Source organism: Tyto alba, unplaced genomic scaffold, assembly GCF_018691265.1.
Source record: "Tyto alba isolate M040663 unplaced genomic scaffold, T.alba_DEE_v4.0 Super-Scaffold_10, whole genome shotgun sequence".
Classification (NCBI taxonomy): Eukaryota; Metazoa; Chordata; class Aves; order Strigiformes; family Tytonidae; genus Tyto; species Tyto alba.
Window position 1 is genome coordinate 27,265,325 of NW_024881262.1, and position 22,085 is coordinate 27,287,409.

General features: G+C 40.0%; 1 protein-coding gene across 4 annotated transcripts in view; it reads left to right on the forward strand.

Annotated features, from left to right (window-relative positions):
• The window catches only part of STAG1 (stromal antigen 1), a 198,651-nt gene that overhangs the window by 147,494 nt on the left and 29,072 nt on the right, over positions 1-22,085 (forward strand). For all 4 annotated transcript variants that reach the window (XM_042798545.1, XM_042798550.1, XM_032992581.2 and 1 more), the window contains 8 exons: positions 592-709; positions 1,849-1,952; positions 4,791-4,883; positions 5,009-5,098; positions 5,288-5,491; positions 9,994-10,064; positions 15,146-15,233; positions 15,723-15,803. In XM_042798545.1, coding sequence (XP_042654479.1) covers positions 592-709; positions 1,849-1,952; positions 4,791-4,883; positions 5,009-5,098; positions 5,288-5,491; positions 9,994-10,064; positions 15,146-15,233; positions 15,723-15,803 — 849 coding nt within the window. The remainder of the gene's footprint in view (positions 1-591; positions 710-1,848; positions 1,953-4,790; positions 4,884-5,008; positions 5,099-5,287; positions 5,492-9,993; positions 10,065-15,145; positions 15,234-15,722; positions 15,804-22,085) is intronic.

Here is a 22,085-nt window from a genome sequence, read left to right on the forward strand (position 1 = left end):
GGTTAAAGATCAGTTTATGAAACAGTAGAAGCCTATGGATTATTTTTCTCACTTTACAACAGTTCTGTTAACTGCAAAAAACGTTTTTATGTGAATTAAAGTTAGTGTTAATTCTGTACCTCCTGAAATCAGTAGGATTTCTGCTATTGATTTCTGGGCATGTAGCAGCATGTATGAAAGATAATTGCTTGTTCAAAACAAATATATTACAACTCTCTCTTAGTCTCATGTCTCACCATCTCTTCTTTTTATAATGCAGTAAGAAGGTGAAGAAAGGTAATTTTATAGCTACTAGGTCAAAACCCTGAGAAAGATTTTTCACAAACAAACTCCTTTATGGAAAAGAATCTCAAATTGGGTTTACTCCGCTTTCTATTAAAACGTATCCTTGTTGTTGTGCTGTCATTCATGTGCTGTCAGTATCATTCAGTTGGCAGAAGACCTTCCAGAGGTAGTTTGAAACTGAATTTTCTTTCCAACTAATGTAAGAGTGCATGCCCAAGGCACTTTCTGTGGCCAAATGATTGTGAAAGTTGAAGAACTGCTGCTCGTACTAGAACATTGGACTGATGGTTGCTTTGGATTTTCTAGTTGCACGAACACGCAGCCTATTTGGTGGACAGTTTGTGGGAGAGCTCTCAAGAACTGTTGAAAGACTGGGAATGTATGACAGAATTACTCTTGGAGGAACCAGTCCAAGGAGAAGAAGGTATTTGTTTAACCTCTATTGCATAATATTGCTAATTATTCTTTAAAAAGATGTTTCGCTGTGGGTGGTAGAAGTATTTATGTTGTAGTTTGTTTAGAAAGCGTATTTGAAGAGGATTTTAGTTTAATCCATTTTTAATGTGCTTTGCTTTGTAAGAAGCATTTTTATACTCTATTTTTCATCCTGTGAAGTCTGCTGTACTAAAGTTCCCTAATATTAAAGGCTAGGTTGTTGTCTTGTCTGAGTGTTTAAATAACTAGTATATAATGAACATTTCAATAAATCAAATAGCTAATACAATTTTGAATAAACAAGCACTTCAGATGCTGTTAAGTAAATATGGGACTTTTCCAGACAATGTTAAACCCTAATGAATTCTCAAGAGGAAAAAAAAATAAGAAGATTCTTTCACCATTAGTTTTGAATCTCCTTTTCCTAATAATAGATCTGTGTGCACAAGGTGGCCAGGGGGGTTGGTGGCAAGGGAGTCCCCAGTGGTAATGAGCATCAGTCAAGATCCTTTATAATCTTTTAGGATTCTTCTGCTTCAGGGACCTTCGTGGGGTGGTTGAAAAACACATGTACTCTTACTGCTTCCTGGCATGATGTGCTCATGATCTCAGTGTTTCAAAATCTGACCATTTGGTATCCACCTGCTACAGCTGTGGTATTTATATGGTAATTTCCTTAGGAAATTAGGCACTTTGGTTCTTTGTTTCTGCATAGCCTAGTGGGCTTTGATCCTCTAGATGTGACCAGAAGTACTTCCCAAAGAACAGAAATAATACTTCATGATGGTGAGAATATTTTATCAGGAAGACAGTCATCATTCAGTCACTCTCTGTCCTCCACGACACTCTTTATTTTGTACATCTTCATTATATTCCCCTTCATTCATCCTTTTTCCACACTACATTTCTCTGGACTTCTTTCAGTTCTGCCATATTCATTTTGAGATTATGTGAATGGCAATTCAAAGAGCAAGCAAGAAAGCCTTGTGTTTATAAATGGGACAAAATTACATTGTCTCTGTTGTTCTCTAGTCCCTGTGTTTTACAGCTGCACTCACAGATTTGTCTTCTTCAGGATGTCTTGCACACAAATCAGAACTGATGTTACTCGTTTTTTTCCCTCCATAGCGATGTCTGACCGGCAGGAGAGTGCTCTTATTGAGTTGATGGTGTGTACAATCCGACAAGCTGCTGAAGCACACCCTCCAGTAGGCAGAGGCACTGGCAAGAGAGTAAGTGGTACTGCAGTGGGTAGCTCAGTCCTGTGTGTGTTACTATAGGAACGTAAAATATTTGCCTACAGTGACACATTTTGACACTTTTAAATTAGTTTTTTGTAATTGGTGTTTCCTGTTTCACGTTAGTATTTTTGAAGAAAAATAGTTGAAATTCTAATTCTGGACAGGTTTGGGTTTTGTTTGTTTGGTTTTGGGTTTTGCATTGCCAAGTTAAGTAATGTAAATTTACATCATGAAAATGCTTTTTTATGAGTTTTTTAGATGTTCTTTTTGTCATACCCCTGGCTTACACTTGTAACGTACCCACACCTACAGCCCTTAATGTTAAATCTAGATTAGAATTGAAAGTGTAGACCTCAGGAGCAGAACAAGATTACCTCTAACTGTTTTCCATAAAAAGGAACATGCTGCTAATATGGATGTAATATTTGCAGAAAAAGCCAACAGTATCTTCCTCGTGAGAGTTTGAATCCTTGGCAGTTTTCAAGACCTGACTAGACAAAGCCCTGAGCACCCCAGTCTGACCCCTGAGCTGGTTCAGCTTTCAGCAGGAGAGGTGGGACTGGGGCCAACCTGAATGTACCTGTGGTTTTATGGATGCATCCTCTTTGGCCTCTTCCACCGAGTGCCCTAAAAATTTAAGAATTTGACATTCTGGCCATATTGCAATCTAGCTGCCTCTTTCATTTATTTTATAGTGACTGTTTGGGGATCAGTGGAAGTCCATTCCTAAGGCTGGGCGTGCACTTTTAAGCATCTCAGTGTAAGTCACAAGGTCAGGGTGATCAACAGGCTCACAGCTGTATTCTCCATAATACAGCATCTGTGTTCTAAGAATCTCAGCTTCCCAGACGTATTGCCCTGATTTTTTGTGGTCCCCCTCTTATTAGGGTTAGGCTAAAATGAAATAAACCCATGTGAACATTTGGTACTTCTGTTACCTTCTGTTCTGAATAATCATAAGTAGTTTATTAAAGAAAGCCACAGACTTAATGAAGGTGAAATCTGGAGTTAGCTTAGCATTCTTTATTGCTAAACTAAATGCAGTTACTTAGCTTCTTAATTTTTATGTGCCAAAAGCAGATTAGTCTCACGTCCAGAAACATCATCTCAGGAAAAGCTCCAAGAAAACATCAATTTAAACATGCTTTTTGTACCTGAATTTAGACAGCATATTCTAAGAAATTCGTAATTTATTAGAACATTTCAGGGTGAGGGTGGAATCTGTGAACGCACTTACTCAGATTTGCACAAGCATGTATTGTCCTGTGTTACCAAAACTGTATTGTAAGCACAACTTAACTGTGTTTTGTCTAGCTGCAAACCATTTTAGCAGACAAAGCAACCTTTAAATTTAACAAAAATTTTCATGTTTGTATTTTCTGTTTGGAGCACCAAGTAATGTAACTGATAGCTTTCTGGGTATTTTTTCTGTCTCAAGCGGTGTGCAGCTCACTTAAGATCCTCAAATTGATTATTCTTAGATTTTCAATGTCTGTATTTCTTCAAAGCTAAAGAAAACACTTCAGTGAAATGAATTTCACCTTCTGAAGGGTGATCAAAAGAGCCTCGAGATCATCCCAGGGAGCCAGATTAATTCACAGCACCACTGAATAGCAATATTTGGTCACCAGGATGTGATGGGGTGGTTGGGGGGTGGCAGCCGGCCTCGCCAGCTGCATTTGTGTTGCCTCCGATGAGCTGGCAGCGCGCGTTGGTACGGGGAGCTGCCTGCCAGGTACTGTGGAAGTGGTTTCTCACCCTGGTTACAAATCTGTTCCCCTTCGCTTCCGTGGTTGTTCCGCATTCCTGCTGACACAATAGTTAACCTGTCATCCAAGCACATGTTTTGTTTCTAGCTGTTCCTCCTCACTTACAGAGAGGTGTAGGTATGACATTTAGCTTTTGCTTCTTTTCAGTTAGATCATGAGTTGTGGGATGGTAACTGCAGGGATCTCTGACTTGTCAGTAGAGGTTTGTCACGTTCTCATGATCTCACTAGCATATTCTCTGAGTTGAAATGGGAGCAGATTTCTAATGATACACTCAGCTTCTTGTGAAATAGTTTCTTCTCTGACTTTAGCTTGTAACCCCTATTGTGCAGTCTGGCAGCTTTGCGATACATAAATCACTAGCTAAGTGGAGTATTTTATTATCATTATTTGTTTTCAAAAGTATTCTCTCCTTTTCTGAAGCCAAGAAGCCAGATCTAAGCTTTTATGAAGCATGCTGTTTTGATTATTGTCTCTCTGTTCACTGTTTCAAGGTGGTTTTGCTATGACAGCATTAGTAGCTTCAGTGTATCTGTCACTGAAATTTGTAAATGAGTTCTGTGAATTTGGATGTATGTTCTCGCTGAGAATTACGTACCAGTTTAGAGACAAGGCCGTGAATCTGCTAATGAAAATCACTGTTACAGTGTGGTTTGGTTTTGGTTTTCTTAATTATACTTCAGTTCCGCCCTGAGGTCTTACATTAACACTTTGTTTAATGTGTGAAAGCCAGAGCTCAATTCACTTGGAAGCAATAGCAAAACTTCCACTGACTTGGGTTATATTTGAATTTCAATCCTAAAAAAATGTTGATGTGTCAAGACAATATCATGCTGGATGATATGATATTTTCCTTTTCAATCATGGCTTCTGAGGACACATGGTCCTCCCATTTAGTCACTCTTCAGTCCAAATGTGTTTGAGTCTTTTATTCCCTCCTCTTTTGATTTATTAAAAGTACACTTGCATGGGTTTTTCTTTGCAATACAAACTTTAGAAAAATTAACAAATACTGTACACATAAATTGTATTTACTTTAGTTATTTTTGATCACATGCAGGTCTTGACAGCAAAAGAAAGAAAAACTCAAATAGATGACAGAAATAAATTGACTGAGCATTTCATTATTGCACTTCCTATGTTGCTATCAAAGGTACGTTTTTCAACAAAATAAATCTCCTGCTGGTATTTACAACTGTCTTTAAACTTTTTCTTTCTGTAGTGTAGGTTTTTATTTTTACTTAACTATGTTTTTGTTTTGTTTCAATGATGTTCTAGTATTCCGCTGATGCCGAGAAGGTTGCAAATCTCCTGCAAATCCCTCAGTATTTTGATCTGGAAATCTATAGCACGGGCAGAATGGAAAAGGTATAGTACGTTGGGCAAGAAGTCTGGTTGCTTTCAAGTATCTGATCACTATTCTAGTCACACAGTACTGTGCTTTCGTTTGGCATATGAGTACTCTAACCTTGATTTGGTGTATTCTTTGAGTGTTTTTTTTCTATGAGTTTCATTGTTCTGGTAAGGTGAAAGCTGAACTTCTTTTCTGGTCTACAGCATCTGGATGCCTTACTGAAACAGATTAAGTTTGTTGTGGAAAAGCATGTGGAATCAGATGTTCTCGAAGCCTGCAGCAAAACCTACAGTATACTCTGCAGTGAAGAATATACAATCCAGAACAGAGTTGACATAGCCCACAGCCAACTTATTGACGAATTTGTGGATCGATTCAACCATTCCGTAGAAGATCTACTGCAGGAGGTTTGTTTTCTTAAAATGAATTTAGTTAGACTACCTGAAATATGCTATGATAAACAGCAGAAAAACATTCTTACCAAGTCATTAAATTATCCATCTGAAGATGTGGTACAGCAGCAACTATTTCATAATTATTTGGAGCTATTTTTCCATGTAGAAAATCCCTTGGACTAGCCATTAAGCCTTGCAAGGCATTGGTGCTGTAAAACAAAGACCATGGGACAATTCTGCTCCTGAAAATTTAGTCTAGTATTTAAATAGTCCACATAAGAAATTAAATGGATGAATGCATGAAAGCTGATGAAAAATGCAGAGAAAGGTGCATTTACATTAATGCTTGTGGTGATTACAGTAGTCCCAAATGGATATGCAGGCAGCAGAATCAAGATTGGATTATGTCTTGAATGGAAGAGAGGATTTAGTAAAATATTTATAATGGCATTTTGAAAGAGCTCTGAAAAGAATTAAAGATACAGGTCTGAAATCTGGAGGTACCTGGGATTTACTGGTAAGAATTTATTCTTCAGAATGCATAAGACGGAATACATTAAATAAGAACAGAAACCTCACTCATTTTTTTCTTGCTTTACATCAATTTACCTTTGTGTAGCACTACTTAATTTGTTGTAATTCTAATGCTTTTTAAACATAATTTAAGGTCTACATAGATCTTTTTCTTCACTTCTTCTAGCCATTCACTGCACTGTGGCAGATACATTTCATTTTTGATGTACATTTATAGAAAGTTAAGCTACAGAATTTTAAAATTGCATATTAAAGAAAATAAGCTTTTTTCTATCTTTTAAGTAGTATGCCACATACAGGCATACTGTATATATGCCTTGTCACATTGCAGAGTAAATAAACAATTTTCTGTCGCTGTAGGAATGTACATGAGTGAAAAAGGCAGTGCATGCAGGAAGCAGGCACTCCAGAACCCAGATGAATTCGTGCGCCACTGTGCATTCTTTGGTAGAATACATTTACTTTGCTGTCTACCTGTCTGCCATTTTATATGTACTTTCTTAGAAGCTTCTGAGCAGAACCTGAAAAGACGTTCCAGAATTTGTGCTACATCTCTTCCTATCTGTGTGTGGCAAGGGAGTTCTTTTAGCTAATGCCCGATTGCATGACTTATCCATCTGTTTTAATAGCTGTGGATTTTTGAAGTTCCTCACCTGTGTCCAACAGGACCAAAAACTCTGAGACAAAAACTTTGGGTGGAATCTGTTGCTGACTTATGTAGCAAAAGGGGGTAAAGCTGCACTGCCAGCACAAAGATCCAGCTTCAGACCCAGCTGAGTTCTCCACACCAGCAACCGATCACTGTAAATAGTGGCTTTCACTCTTTCCATCGGTACCCACTAACAGAGGTTTAGGAATTCTGGTGAGGTCCTCACATTTTTCACGGTCCACACATCCAACACCAAGGTTCAGTCTGGCTCTGTATGCAGGGAGTGTGATGCTTCTCCAGACCTGGCTTTGAGAGAATCTTTAGCTTATGTCTCCACAGCCAAGCTCAGATCAGCAAAAAGCATCTCAATCACTCTGTCTTGTCTTGAGATGGAGGAAAGTGCCTATAGGTTTTTTTCAAGAATCAGACCAAGAAGCAAGTGGAATACCAGTTCTTTGGCACTGACTTGCCATTTCTGTTATACTGTCTTGTAAGACATTATGAAAATACCTCCTTTCAGCTTTTTCTCATAGTTTTATCTTGGAGCCTCTCCAAAGCAAATGCCATGTTTGTTCTCTCTGGAGACAGTTGTGTAACAAACAGAAATTAGGTCTGTCTGAGGACATGCAGCTTTTTTGGAAGAGTCCCCTTGAAGTTTCCACACTGTTCAACTGTATAGACGTTAATCATCCATGGATCTGTTTAGGGATTCACAGGTGGCATTCTGTTCCCCGGATAGTTTCAGCCAAGAAAAGATCCACTCACCATTTTATCAGTATAGCTGAGACACCCACAGATAATTTTTTCAACCATAATCTGAAATTCAGTTAGTAAATACAGGAACTCTTAGAATCCTCCTGCTGTACAGCAGCTGCTGTTTCTCTGACTTACCCATTCTCCTCCACACAGCAGCTTTGAAGAGGATTCAAGACAAGAACTAATCTCCTAGTTATCAGCAACTTTTCTGTCATCCACATACCCTCTGGAAGCCAGCACTCCAGTTACTGTTGAGTTTGGTTTACTGTAGCATCAGTCCTGTTGTTCTTGGATTCTCTGATCCGAGGAGATCCAGTGCTGTCCTTCCCTTTGCTACCTTTCAGTCCCCAGCTGTATTTTCTCAGAAGCCCTTCTTAGGGAGTCCTCCTTCACCAGCAGCGCGGTCTCTGGGCCTCAAAGAACCATGTTCCAACACTACAAGCAGTGAAGATAAAAGGAGATTGGAAATCTGCCTCTCTTCCACTGCCATCCCAACATTTCAGATCAGTTATGCCAGCATTTAGGTCCAGCTGTTTTAGACTAGAGAGATATGAATGTTGAGAGAGTTCAGGAAGCACACTCCATATTTTAGGTACGCTGTACGGGTCTGCAGTCCTGTCCACTCCCTTTCTGACACTGCTTGAAAGGTCCCTCCAGCCTCGCCTTGGACCCAAGGGGAATCACAGAATGGTTTGGGTTGGAAGGGACCTTAAAGACCATTTAGTCCCAACCCCCCTGCCCCAGGCAGGGCCCCCTTCCCCCAGCCCAGGGGGCTCCCAGCCCCGTCCAACCTGGCCTTGAACCCTTCCAGGGAGGGGGCAGCTACAGCTGCTCTGGGCACCCTGGGCCAGTGTCCCTCTCCTTGGGGCTGCTCTCCAGCCACTCATTGCCCAGCCTGGGTTTGTGCTTGGGATGGCCCTGGCCCATGGGCAGGACCCTGCACTTGGCCTTGTTGAACTTTGTGAGGTGAGAGCAATGGGAAGCTGGGATTCATAAACTACTTCCCACCAGTCTTCTGAGAAGAAATGAACTAGGAGAGGGAAACTTCTTCCTCCAGTTTTCCTTTATTATTAACTGCTGTTGAATCAGGAAGCCAGGAACTGCTTTTTCCCACTCAATTGTGCCTCGCTTCTCTTTGCAGGCGACTTCCCTTTATGTAGCACTCCAGTGAGAAAGGCCTGAAGGATGCCCTGAGACTACTGGGCAGAGAACAAAAGACCAGGCTCACGAAAGAACGTGGGCCAGTGATACCAAAATATTTCTGATGTGTCCCTTTCCTTTACCCAGCCAGGCAAAGAGTAGAGAAACGCAAGCAAGAGCTTATAATCTTTGTATATATTCGCTTGCATGAGAGAGGGATGAGGACTGGGGATTCCAGAGAAAAGCTGTGTCTGAAAGTCATATTAGAAATGAAGAATTGAGGTTTAAATCCCTAAGGAAAAGGGAGTGCGAAGGTCATCCATGTAGAGAAGGGTGTGGAGACAAAACCAAGACAGAAGTAGGAGAAAGCAAGAAAGGGAACAGTGGTAGCAAGGATTTAAAATTTTCACCTTTGTGATATTTTTGCTGGGTGTTACTTGGTAAAATAATTAATTTTAATAAGTGTATTTCATAATTTTAAAGAGATTTTACATTCAAAAATGTGCATGCTTGTACCCAAGCAAGTATGCCACTGCTTTGTGGATTCCTACTAGGTTGATAGTGAGAGAAACGTTGATTAACATTTGGATCTGAGGGCAGAAAATTGGCTTAATTGTTAGGCATTTAGATGGAAAAAAAAATATCAAAATGAAATGGAGAATTGTTGTAAGTGGGATTCCTGTTTCAGAAAGTTGCTAGAAAAATTGTTTTGAAAGTGTCTTGTTTCACTAAGAGAATTTGCTGCTGAGTTTACCTAAGATATTATGATAATGATATTTTTAAATGTCAGAAAGAAAAAAATTAAATTAAGAGTTTTGATTGAATTGTGCAATATTTATTCTTGAACTGTTGTTTCCCCAGATTTGTAAGATCTAAATTAAAAAAACCAAACCCTTCCTTCCAGTTCTGAATGCATGTTGGTCTGTGCATATAGTGTGATTGTCATGCATTACGGTGTATAACACAGTGAACAGCAATGAAGGATATGAGAACAAATTTTCCCACTGATCATTTTAAAAAACTTGCTGTTGACATCTTCAGGTGTCTGGTGTGGAGCAAGTCAAGGATTTGGCTTTATTCTTGTAGCTAGTTCTTGTATTCTTGTAGCTGATGGTCAAAGCTGGTGGTTCAGTCCTTTTTGTAAAATAAGGTAGAACTCAGATTTTATCCTTGGAAATGATTACTACTGCTACAGAACAGTGATTTGAGTATTAACACAGTGATACCGCTGAATATTGTCAGATGATCTGGCTTATTTCCTAGTGCTATGCAGTGGTCATTTAAATAGTAGTATTATGGAATCTAGATAAAAGTCACTGGAAGATCTGGAGTCAGTTTTGGTGTCAACATGAACCCTCAAAGAAATCTGCTCCTCCCCATGCAGTAATGTACTCTGCTGGATTGCTGAACTCAATGGATTTCCTTTAATTTTCAGGGAGAAGAAGCTGATGATGATGACATCTACAATGTGCTGTCCACATTAAAGAGGTTAACCTCTTTTCACAAGTAGGTGATTTTTTTTTTTCCTCAAAAATTTACTATGTTAATTTTCTCATTTCAGTGAGTATCAGTTGATGTCTAGTATTAAGAAATGAGAAAATATATGGCCTGAAATATGAAATAGAATTTGATGAATGATTAGTGGTATTTGTCAGTGTAACTGTTCGGATTAATCTGGATCCTTGCTTAATTAATGCCATTACTTTTACAGATTTGATTTGCAAGTGACATACTGTCCCTTGCACTGAATGTTTTTACACCTATGAGTGTCTTACTAAAAGTCATACTCCCCTGCATGACAGTCAGTGCACAAGGAACATTTCATATCTCTGGCACTAGCAGGTGCAGGCCAAATCTGCTTTGAGCCTCAGTTTAGGAGAGCCCTGGAGGAAGTTGTTTCTCTCATTTTCTCAATGCCTTTGAGATATTTCTCCCCAAAATTATAGAAATAAGTAGTAGTAGTAATGATAATAGTTTATGGTGAGAGTCTGGAAGATGCGTTCTCTTCCTGCAGAAATGCCAGGAATAATTTCTAGTTGAATTGTTGGTGCAATCTAACTGTGTGGATTGCACAGAAATTCCTTCGCTAAGCGTGAATGGACCAGCTCAGTGGAACCAGGCAGCAGATTTTCAGGGTCCTGCTGCTTTCAGACCTACGGGCACCCTCATAACTTGTAGAGCAACCTGGAAAATCTCACTTGAACTGTGAATTTTGGAGCATAAGCACAAAGAACTAGTCTTCCCCTCCTATCAGCTGCGGGAAGTAATTGTTCCTGATTGGCATGTAAGAAAGCTTCATACGCAGATGGCCAAGAGCCACAAATCATTTCTTCCTTATCACAAGATGTAAGAGGGCCTTGCTTCTGCCACCTCGTTTATACAAATCGGTTTTAGTGATTTAATTTCTCTTTTCCTTCTGTGCTTAGTCTTCACTTATCCTGAATTCTGCTTTGGATCATACTATGAAACGGTTATGAAGTATCTACTCTTTGTTTCCATTCAACAAGAGTCCCACAGAGATCATTAAATCGTTACTAATTTCTGTAGTGCAGCAGGCTGACACATGCAAATTAGGTTTTCAGTCTCCCTGGTAACATGCTGGAGCCACTTCTGCCTTTCCTGAGAGGACTGGTGAAAGCTGTAGTTCACATCCAAGAAAGGAGCATGAGTCTTAAGGCTTTTCTGAGAGACTCCCATATATATTTTTTTCCTTTAGGGTTCCAAATCTCTAGAGAGTTTATTCAGACTATAAAGAAAGCGTTGTAGAATAACACACAAAGCAGGGTCAGGGACATATACCTTCACCTTCAAAAAATAGGAAAGAGTAAAGAAAGCTGAAGAGCAGCTGTGTGTAATTGCTCAGCTGGTTTGTTATTTATGATTATATAGCTCAATGGGAATTTCTAATTAATATCTGCTTGCCTATAAAGAAGTAATTAAATCTTTTCATTACTCTACTGAATGTTACATCTGATGTGATTTCTTTGTGAAAGGGAACAATCGTACCATCCAAGACGGAATTTTTGCCGACCCTTTGGCTATGAGATTGGGATCTTCAATTCGAAGCTCACATTGAGCGGTCTCATCTCAGAGAATGGTGGCTGTGGTCTGATACTGTCATTGTCTGTCATCAACTGCAAGCCAAAAGAAATTGAATCAATGGAAGAAGTTGAAATTGCAGGCTAACAACTGATACCTTTCAGGTCTTCTAAAAGTGCACAGATAAAGTAGTTGCTGAGGCTTCAAAAAGAAACAAGTCTCTCTATTCTAACAGTGAGAGAAACTCCACTGTACCTTATCTGCTTGTGTGTCCTTGGTAGTTGCTGCTTCTTCATCTTTTAGGAAAAAGAAGCCCAGCAAAGTGGAAAAAAACCATGGTCAGGGATTATCAGAAAAAGCTTCCATACTGAGATTTTCCCAAGCCTGAGCTAATTGTTTTTCCGAGAGGGTCATGGCAACAGAGGGCTCACAGCACTCTTTTTAATTCACGTCTTCTCATCGAACAAGGATATCAGTATTCCAGTAGAAATTAAATTAATCATTACAATGTTTCCTTCCAAGATTTCAGAACATAGTAATAAATTTTCTTGCAGTCTTCTGAATAGAACACCTGGAGTATATGCTTGGGCTTCTTTTTTTGCCAGGGTCTCACTGATATTTATAGCAATTTTTTTCTGTCCTTAAGTACAGGGAGACAATTTTTCTCTAGTGACTCCAGTCCAATTCAACTGAGCTTTCACATGTAACACATCAGTGCTGTAGCGGTTTGTATGCTGCAAGATAGCAGCATTTCTTAGCTAATTACTGCAGTTAATTCTATGCCAGGCACATGAATCTCAATCATCGCCTCCATTACACTGGATGGGCCCTTTGATGCTGTCTTGTATACGGAGCATTGATTCACATTTAGAGATGAGGATTGTTGGTATCACTGTCCAGTAGTCCTCAAATATGATACAGAGTTTGATTCCTTCCTGCCTCCACACTGAATTCATAAGCTGGCAGTGGCTGTAGTAACTCTCCAGATACGCGTTATCAGAGACGCGTTATATTTTTATCAGTATAAGCCTCATCAGTCAAGACACATCCCAGATAGGTATATTCATGGTCAGGCCAGCAGATCTTCTCTTCCTGTTATAGAAACCCTTTGCTTCACCTTTTTTCCAGTAGTTGACTTGTACTTCCTTCAGGCTGAGTTACTCAGAAGTTTGTTATATCCAGACATAGAAGAAGTTATGATAAATGAATCAGTAGATAAATTAGACTATTAGCACAGCTGTTGAAAGCCCACGGTAGAGATTCTCCCACCTCGTGCCTCTTTAAAAAGAGAAGCAGTTCTGTGGGTGGAGACATCACCTCTTTGAAAACTAAATTTTCTAAGGTGCTTCTTGACACGCTTTCAGAGACATTGTGGAACGGGTACCCTTTCTTCATCTGACTCCTTTCTGGCAGAAACGTGCCCCAGCAGACAGTGCTTTCTATCGGGATGAAAAGAAACCTTTGATGGCCTTGTTTTCTGTAATCCATGAAGACTCTCTGATATGGAAGGGACTAAGGAAAAATTCCGTGTTGTGTGAATTTTCATTCTAGGAGTCTCTGTGTCAATTAGAACCTCTGCGGAGAATTGTATTGTGTCCAATACAACCTTTATAACTGTCGTTCTGATTGCTAAGTAGTTCAAAAGAAACAAGAGTGTACCCAAATATGCCTAAATTTAATGTGGAGGCTCTTCTTTAAGGAAGTTTATATTGAAAAGCCCAATGCAACTTGTATATAGTTCGAATTTTTCAGCTTGGGAAGCTGAAAAGCTCTTTCTGAGCTCGGCTGTCAGTCCAGGCTCAGAGCAAAGAGCTGAGGTGCCCCCAGCTGTCAGGGCAGCGGGGCTCGCCCCCTGTGCCAGCCGCCTGACACAGAGGGCTCTCAGATGGAAAGGCAGAAATGAGACAGTTTTTCCTTTCATATTCTCTGTAGGATAATCTATGCTGATATGTGCCTCTGCACACCAAGGAGATTTTACTGCTTTAATTACAGCACTGTAATTAAGGAGGTACAACTCTGCCTCGCTAGCAACCCTGTGATTTGCTGAAGCAGCATCTATGTGCTTAATATCGCTACACAGAGACAATTCTGTGGCAATCTATAATTTATCTATGAAGCATTTTCTTTTCATACTTCGAAGACCATCCAGAATCTAAGGCAGCGGGAGTATTTTTACATTTTTGTTTCCTTTTTTTAAGTCTTCCTATTGTTCTGTTCATGGATTTGAATTAGAAATCAAGATGCGCTTTGGCTTGATGACATAAGCCTAGACTGCATGCTTCACTTGCACTCAGCACAAGGACGTTAATTGTTATGTTTTCTGTGAAACTTTTTATCAGTGAGGTTTTCCAGGGCTAACATGCTCCAGACTGAGAAGTGTTTTGTCCTAGGGGTTTCAAGGGGATCTAGGCATTCCCAGTCTTGAGTTCAACCTCTGTCTGTTTTGGAACTAGAGAATTATTCTTTCTGGCTGAGCTGAGTAGTTAATTATTTAAACAAAGTCAGGCAGCTCCAGAGCAGGGCGAACACAAAGGGATGAGAAAAGTGAGTATGTCTTGGTGATCAAGGTGCTGGGATAAAAGGGAGCCAGATGCAAGAGACTGCGTTAGCTAATTTAGACTTGCCAATTCAGTCTGAGTGTCCCTTCTTCCAGGTGAGTATTTTAACCACCAACTTTCTAATTATTCTGAGGTGGCTTTCTCTTTTATTTACATATTATAAACTGCTTCAAATTATCTCAGTTTAATTCCACTGCAGAAAAATGCGTTAAATCTAAATATTTTTTTTGTGAGAGATATTTTTTGTCTTTCAGGCAACCTGATGTTTTGTAATTTCTTCTGTATTTCTCAGTTCTGTATTAAAAAAAGCTGTATCATAAGCTCTTGAGGTCTGTAAGGCTGTAGAATATGTAGTTCTATTCTCATTTGCATTCCCCTTGCTAACAAATCGGGTTGGTACACCTGAAATGTGAAACAATGAATGGGGGATGGCAACTACCATCTCTGTCTCATGTACATCATGATGCCTTCAGATATTTCAGGATATTTAATATCTAATGATAATGGATGTTATTTTTCACCAAATGATACAACAGAAAAACATCTAATTTTATTTTGCTTAAAGCCACTTTTCATTCAGTATATATTGCTAGAATTTGGCCGTAATTTCTGCTGCAATGCCAGAGAAGTGCCTTTTTGAGTTCTATCAGTGCTTAGAACCAAAAAGGAAAGATGATTTAGAGGCAACACTGAGAATGAGCTTGTAGCTACTCTTAAGTAGCCTTTAGAGATGTATGGTATGCAGAGAGTTTATCTCCTCCCTACAAAAATCCAATGTAGTAAACCATTTCTCCTCGATTATCAGAAAGCCTAACTTCTGCTTTTAGCATGGAGTGAACTAACTGTGCAGCTGCTTTGTCAGCAGGCTGTATTGTCTCAGCTTTGCAAAAATACCAAAGCTCACTGAGCTGCCAGGTCAGACGATATTCTCGCTGTGATGTAGAGTTTTGAGGAACACAACTAATCTCTCTTTATTACCTCTCGTTCTAGTGCGCATGATCTCACAAAATGGGATCTGTTCAGTAACTGCTACAGATTACTAAGAACTGGAATTGAACACGGAGCTATGCCAGAACAGGTACAGTTAGCAACACCTGCGCTGCATCGTCTGGGGAGTCAGAGTTCCATAGGGTCTCGTCATAGAGACATTCAGAAGATTAATGCGCTGGACTTCAGTTATTTAGGAAAAAAGTGGAGTTTTGAATAAAATATATATTGTAGTTAGGCACTGTTCAGGAGGTGAAAAATCTTGGATTCAGTGTTTTTTGAGCAAAGGTAATCTCATCTGTAGCGTAAGGAATAACTAAGGTTCCTGGTTGTGAAAAGCAATGCATAAATCATGATTGTCCTGGTTTGAGCCCAGAGGGCAACTGAGCACCATCAGCCTCTCACTCACCCCTTCTCCCTGAGGAAAGAGAAAATAAAGCAAAAGGCTCTGGGATCGAGATAAGGACAGGGAGGGGTGACTCACCCATTACAAAAGACAGATGATAAATTTTACGTACACTTTACTGATATGCTTGATATTTCCAGTGTGCTGGGATTCTTTGTGTTCCCTCTGTTACAGATAGTTGTTCAGGCACTGCAGTGTTCCCATTACTCTATTCTCTGGCAGCTGGTGAAAATCACTGAAGGCTCCCCTTCCAAAGTAAGTAGGCATTTGATCGTGCAGATTTTACTGAAGAAACACAACTTGCCTAAAAAGGAGTTAGACCTGATTCTCTGTTACTTCACCCACTGTACTGTCATTTTATGTTGTTGTGAAACAGATTCAAAATGTTAGCGTTTTGATTTATTTGATACTTCAGGATCTATCTGACATCATGCATCTGTAAAGAGGCTATACAAACAGTGGAGGCTTGTCTTTATCAGGATTTTATACTAGCTGATTTTCATATTTTTATTGCTGAAGATGCTTAGTGCACTTTATTATGAGTACAGCAGTTTGCATGAACAGCTAAGTGATGGTGACATTGCTTACCTAATAGTTGTAAGCAATACTGTTGATCTGTACACCACAGATAGCTTAATATTCATGTGTATTTACCTTGCTTACCCTTTACTTACATCTTTTACGTTGCTAAATGTAAGTGTAAGGATACTGGCACTGACGGTTGCTAATAAAAAGTAAGCGCACACAAGTGTAACACAGTAAGAACAATGTTACGTGTAATTTGTTTGTTATGGTTTGGCTTTTCCAGGACCTTTCCTTAGCTCTTTTCTCAAGCAGAGGCCAACGTCCTGTCTTTTTAGTGCCTTTTCAAAACTAATACATCAAATTAAAATGGTATGAAAAGTGTACTTCCTCATCAGCATCAAAAAGAAAAAGATGCTATACTAAAGTACTAATGAAATAACCATTTTATGCACATAAGAATGATAAAAATACACTAAAAATTCTTTGAGTTGTTTTGAATACTGACATGTATTGACATTTTAAAATAGCTACTAGAGAAAAAGAATAATTGGTATTCTTTATTCTGGCTTTTGTTCCAATTTTCCCCTCTCAGCTTCTTTAGCATGCTGGTAGTATATAATTATTACATCTTGACTTCTTATAACTGAAAAAACTGAATGCATCCCGTTTGTTTTAAATGAACTCAGAATCTCATCACAATAAAGCATCTGAAGTCCTCCTAGGTAGCAGCATTCTTACCCTCTGGGTGAAATCTCACTCTGACGGAAAGAGCTAAGTAACTAAAAGTCGATCTGGGAGGCCCTGGATTGCTTCAGCCCTTGAGTCCACAAAACCAACACGCCGAGTCTCATTCTAACGCTCCCTAGTAAGGAAAACTGGACTGCTGGTTATGGTGTAGCGAGTGATGGTGGGTTTGAGGAACCCAGCACTTAGGAACCCAGGCGACTATCCAAGCCTGGACACTGTCTTCAACACCATTATTAAATTTTTCCCTGTGCTCTTGACTGTTGGGACTTGCTAGGTGTCTTACCCAACCACTCTGTCCTCCTACTTGCTGGGCCCCTTGGGCAGCAGTGCCCGGTCTTGCCTTGCTCTGGGTGCAAATGCTGAGACACAGTGTGTTTAGTAAGATTCTCATCTCCCTTCACTGCATTTCTCCAGTTTTGTTAAAATTACTTCAGTGTAACATAGATGGTGCAGAGTGATAGCTGTCAGCATCGCTGGAAAAAAAGTTTCATGTTTTCTTGTGTCTAAATTACAGCAAAAGAGACATACTTACCATAAACCACAGCTAGTGACTAATACATAGAGCATCTGTCTGCCAGGACCTGGTCACAAGCTTTGCATTTTGGTGTCAAAGTAACCATGTGGGCTGTTGTTTGCAGTATTACCATGGTGGTCCAGTTAAACTGAAAAAGACCTTTATTTATTTCAGGGATTGGGGTTTTCTTGCGGACAAGCTTAGTGCAATTGTATGGCTTCGCCTACTTTTTCAAAACAGGATATGTTTCCATAAGACATTGTTTTTTGAGATGCATGCAGAATAGCCTTGGTCTTTTGTGTATTTCTAATACTATTCTGATTCATATTAGTCATAATGTAGTTCATAGGAATGGAGGGAACTATGAAAGCTCCACTGAGAAAGACTGTTCGAAGTCCAAGTCAATTCTGCTTCTGTGAAAATCATAATTACTCTAACCTAGAGAGCTGTTATTAACTTATTGTGTGGCATTCCACACACACCCCCCCCCCATACAAAAATAATGAGTGTTCTGCATGCTTAGTTCAAGAGGAGCACTGCATTAATGCCCTTCAGCTCTTCGTCCCTGGCCAGCAACCTCAGCTGTGCTCACAACAGAAGCGGGATAAAGACAAATCCTCAAACCCGATGTGGTTGTAGCATTTGGTTCTGTGTGGGTTTTTTCTATCAAACTTTCCATTGTAGTTTGTTCACTGTGAAAGTAAATCTGATGTGCACTATATCTGTCATTTAATCCATTAGGAGATCGTTTTGCACATGGTTGTTTTATAAGCCATGATTTAGGCTTCTAAATTAGCAGACATTAAAGGGGATTGCTTCTAAATGATGATGTATGGGAAGACAAAAAGATTAACACGAGCATCTCAAAATGAAAAATAGTGTATTTCATGAGCATTTTTTGAGTATTCAGGCTTTTACAAGAACATTTCTGCCACAGTATTTTAATACGTAGGTCCATCCAGCTTTCTAGTGTTACTTTGCTGTAGCTGTAATGATCTAAGGACAGAGGGAGGTGATGGTTTGTAGGCTGAAGTGGTATCTTTAGCAGACCAATGGATATAGCTGTAAAAATTAGAAAGGCTTGTGCACACAAGCCTTTCAGGTTTGAAATAAAAGCAGATTATAAAGCAAAATATTAGCTGAGGACAAACATTTGGTTTCTGTTCCAATACTGATCTGGTAAACTGTCACTGAAAGGAAAGGTCATTGGTACCTGCTAAGGGAGTGGGAGCAGGGGGAAGGCGAGGTGGTAAGACAGTTAGTAGGAGGGAAGTAGGAGCTGGATAGTGGGGAAGAGAAGGAAGGTAAAAGATGATAAAGCTAATGAAGAAAAGGGAATTTATGATGTGTCATAAAACTAATCTTGAGTCCTTGTTTTTCTGTGTCCCTTAGACTTGTGACTTTTTGTTCCCAGGCTCGTGTTTAGAAGATGATTTTTTTAGATTTCTCTTGAGCATCCAGACTGAGACATCAGAGGTGGAGGGATTGATTTCTAAGAAATGTTCACCTGCTGCCAGCTGGGTCATTTGTGTGAGTTCATGCTGGCAAATAGTAGCTGCTCTGTTTCACCTAGTTAGCTACCATGTAGGCATTCAATGCACAGGATAAAGTATATTAACATTTTGGAACTGTAAGTAGAGGATTCAAGGGTGTTAATGTGGGAGGAAGTGTTTAGTTTGGTAGTAGGAGGCATATACTGGCAGGTTTATGCACTTCTTAATCAGGTATGCTCTGCATCCATTAGGTGTACATTTTATTGGAGGGAGTTTGCAGGTGGGATGGGTGGTTCTGGTAAGATTTCTTTCAAAGTGAGTTCAAGTAGTTTTCAAAATTGCTTAATAATTTTGTGTATTGGTTCTAAGGTAGGGTTATACATGACAACCAGGCATGTACGATTGGGAACAGAATCTTTTTGGAATGCAGTTATTCTTTATCTGGTGTTCAGCTGACTTTTCCAAAAATACAGCCTCTCTCCTAAGAGGATTGCCCTTGTTCGGAAAGTGTCCTGGGCATTATGCCCATGCCCAGGACACGTTTATTGCTTTCTGAGAGAGACTTTATATCACAGCTGTTGGGTATGTTTTGGATTATGGCTGACTGTGTGAGGCTGGGTGTGGGTCTGTAGGCTTTATATGTGTGGCAGAGAAAAACCGTTTGACTCTTGTGGTTTAAATCAAATTAGAATCAAGTTAGTTCACTGATTTATTAACAACACTTAATTAACCTGCAGTCAGTGCAGCACATCTCCAGGGTAAGTATCAGCTGTACAGCAGGTAAACTGGAACACTAGATGCTTTTATAATGCTAATGAACACCTACAAATTTCAAACTACCCTTCTGTAACTGCTCAGAAGCTGCTCTAATCCCCTCCCCAGGACACACCCACGATGTAGTTACGCACACCCCCACTATCACAGGAAATGCGGGGTGAGAGCCCATTGCCCATCTCTGGGCACCAGGATGATTAAGGCCAATCACATCCAAATATGGATTAATGAATCTTTATTAAGGTAAGAGAGCAAATGCAGTGCTGGGGTGGCCCAGGAGTCGCAGCTCCGTCCAGGCTCACCAAATTGTTTAAGTTTCAAACCCCCTTTTATCCACACAGCTGCTGATTTCAACACCTTCGGCAAGCCTCCTGGCTTCTTCTACAATCTTATCTTCTTCTTTCTTCAGTCCTGTGGTCCCTTACACCTTGTCCTTCAAGTCTGGGCCAATTTGCAGCTCCTTTGTCTTTTATGGGACAAGGGATACCAGAGATGGCCCATTCTGTTCTTTCTCATTCCACTGCAAAGGAGTTACCACCCTTTGATAGGGACCATGTGGTGAGCATCCCAAGGAGGGGGGGCTGTTGGGTTGGTGTTTCCTCAGATCAATTCCCCCCTTTTCTTTTCCCAGTAGTAAAGTCTTTTACTTTTCTTAAAATTTGGATCATTGTACTAATAATAGCTTTAGCCTAAGAAGTAATTGTTTAATTACTTTTAGCAAAAGCAAAATTCTTCTATTACTTATCACAAGGAGGTCCCCTGCTTGTACGTGGCTGCAGTTGGACACGTGGGTGCTCCAGCTTCATGTGTACCCACAGTGACATACGGGCGCTTGAGGCGCGGGCTCTGCCTGTCGCACCCCGAGCTGCCAGCCCTGCGGGGGAAGCGGGCTTCGATTTTGGGGTGTCTGACTTGGTTTGACTGCTGCTCTGTTCCACCCCAAGGTTCCTCTCCATGATTACAACTCTTCTTGCTGCTTTTGTAAGGTTTTTTTATATACAAGGTGACTCCTCCTTTCCCCAAACATTTCTTGGTAGTCTCCTGGTTACTATTTGATCTGGTCATTTTAAGGAAGTTCATTGTTAACTTTCTTCTTAGCATAGTCAGTGTTTAGGCAAACACCCGCTCCAAACAGGTAGTTTTGGGTGTTCCCAGGCAGCTTGGCACTCGTATTCTCATCATATCAGTTGTTGTTTATCCAGGCTGTTACCAGGAGGGTGCTCAGCATTTTCCCCACGCTGTGTGTAATATTGTAGATTACAGATTCGATCATAGACCTTAAAGAAGTAATATCAGCATAAAAATGTTTCAAAGACCTTTTAACAGAAGGGTGGCAATTACTGATTATTTGAATTATTAAGAAAGTCCAAATTCTCTGCCCAATAACAAAGATTCCACCAGTTAACTTAAATATAGCATAGAGGTGGGGAAGAGTTATTTTAAAACTTTTTTAGAGGTAGCCTGTGAAAAATAGGGCTTACTGTGGTGTCATCTTGGTGTCTAAAATCTGAAAGGAAAAACTTATCACTAAAAGGAAGGTTGCAGCAGGTATGAATGACATGTGGAAGCCTTGAAATATAGTTTACTGCTCTCATCTTTGATCTTCCTCCCATCCGTGTTCAGAGGAGGCTGCGGCCAGGGCTGCGGGGCTGTCGGTAAGCAGGCTGGTGCTGAACAGGGGGGTACTGGGGGAAGAGGTTTGTACTGTGTAGTTTGTGTAGTTTGTCTGTTGTAGCCTGGAGAAGAACTGTTCTGCATGTGAAAAGGAGTTTGAGGATGGTTTCAAAGGAAGCTGGTAATTTCTCAGCAAGAGTTCTCTTGTCTGTAGATCTTGGGGAGCAAGTACAGTCTTGAGGTAGCAGACATGGGGATTAGATTATACAGTTGTTGTTTCCATCCAGATTTCTTCATGTGTTCAATAAACCAAGTACCTGAGACCATTGTACTATATACACTGTACGTGTATCTAATGAAAAGGAAATATTTGCAGAAGAATAGAGTTCAAAATCTTACAACAATAAAAGGCATGAATAGAGCAAACACTCAGAGGTGAGACAAAGGCAAAACGGCTCTGAATGAGCAGCAGCCACACTAGCGAAATGCATAGCTCATAGCTATTACAAAGTGATTAGTAGGCAGAGGAATTAGTAAAAGGGATTTAAAGAGGGATTTAAAGAACAACATAGTGACTTGGTGACTTTTCATATTTATATGGGCACAATGAAAGAAAGCACAAAATGCTGAAAGGAAGAAAAGTCACAAGGTGCGAAAGGTTGGATCCCGTTCCACAGCTGAGTTGAAAGCTAATGGCTCTTGAACACTAAAGTTTATCGAAGAGTTGGAGTTGCAAGAAGGAAGTTAATGTGGCAGATAAGTAGTGCGGAGGAAAGGTAGTGGGCAAAGGGGAAGAAAAGCATGACTTTTGGTGGGTGAACCTAGCAAAAGCACAGCATTTCTAAATAGCTTCAGTGGAAAAAAACAAGC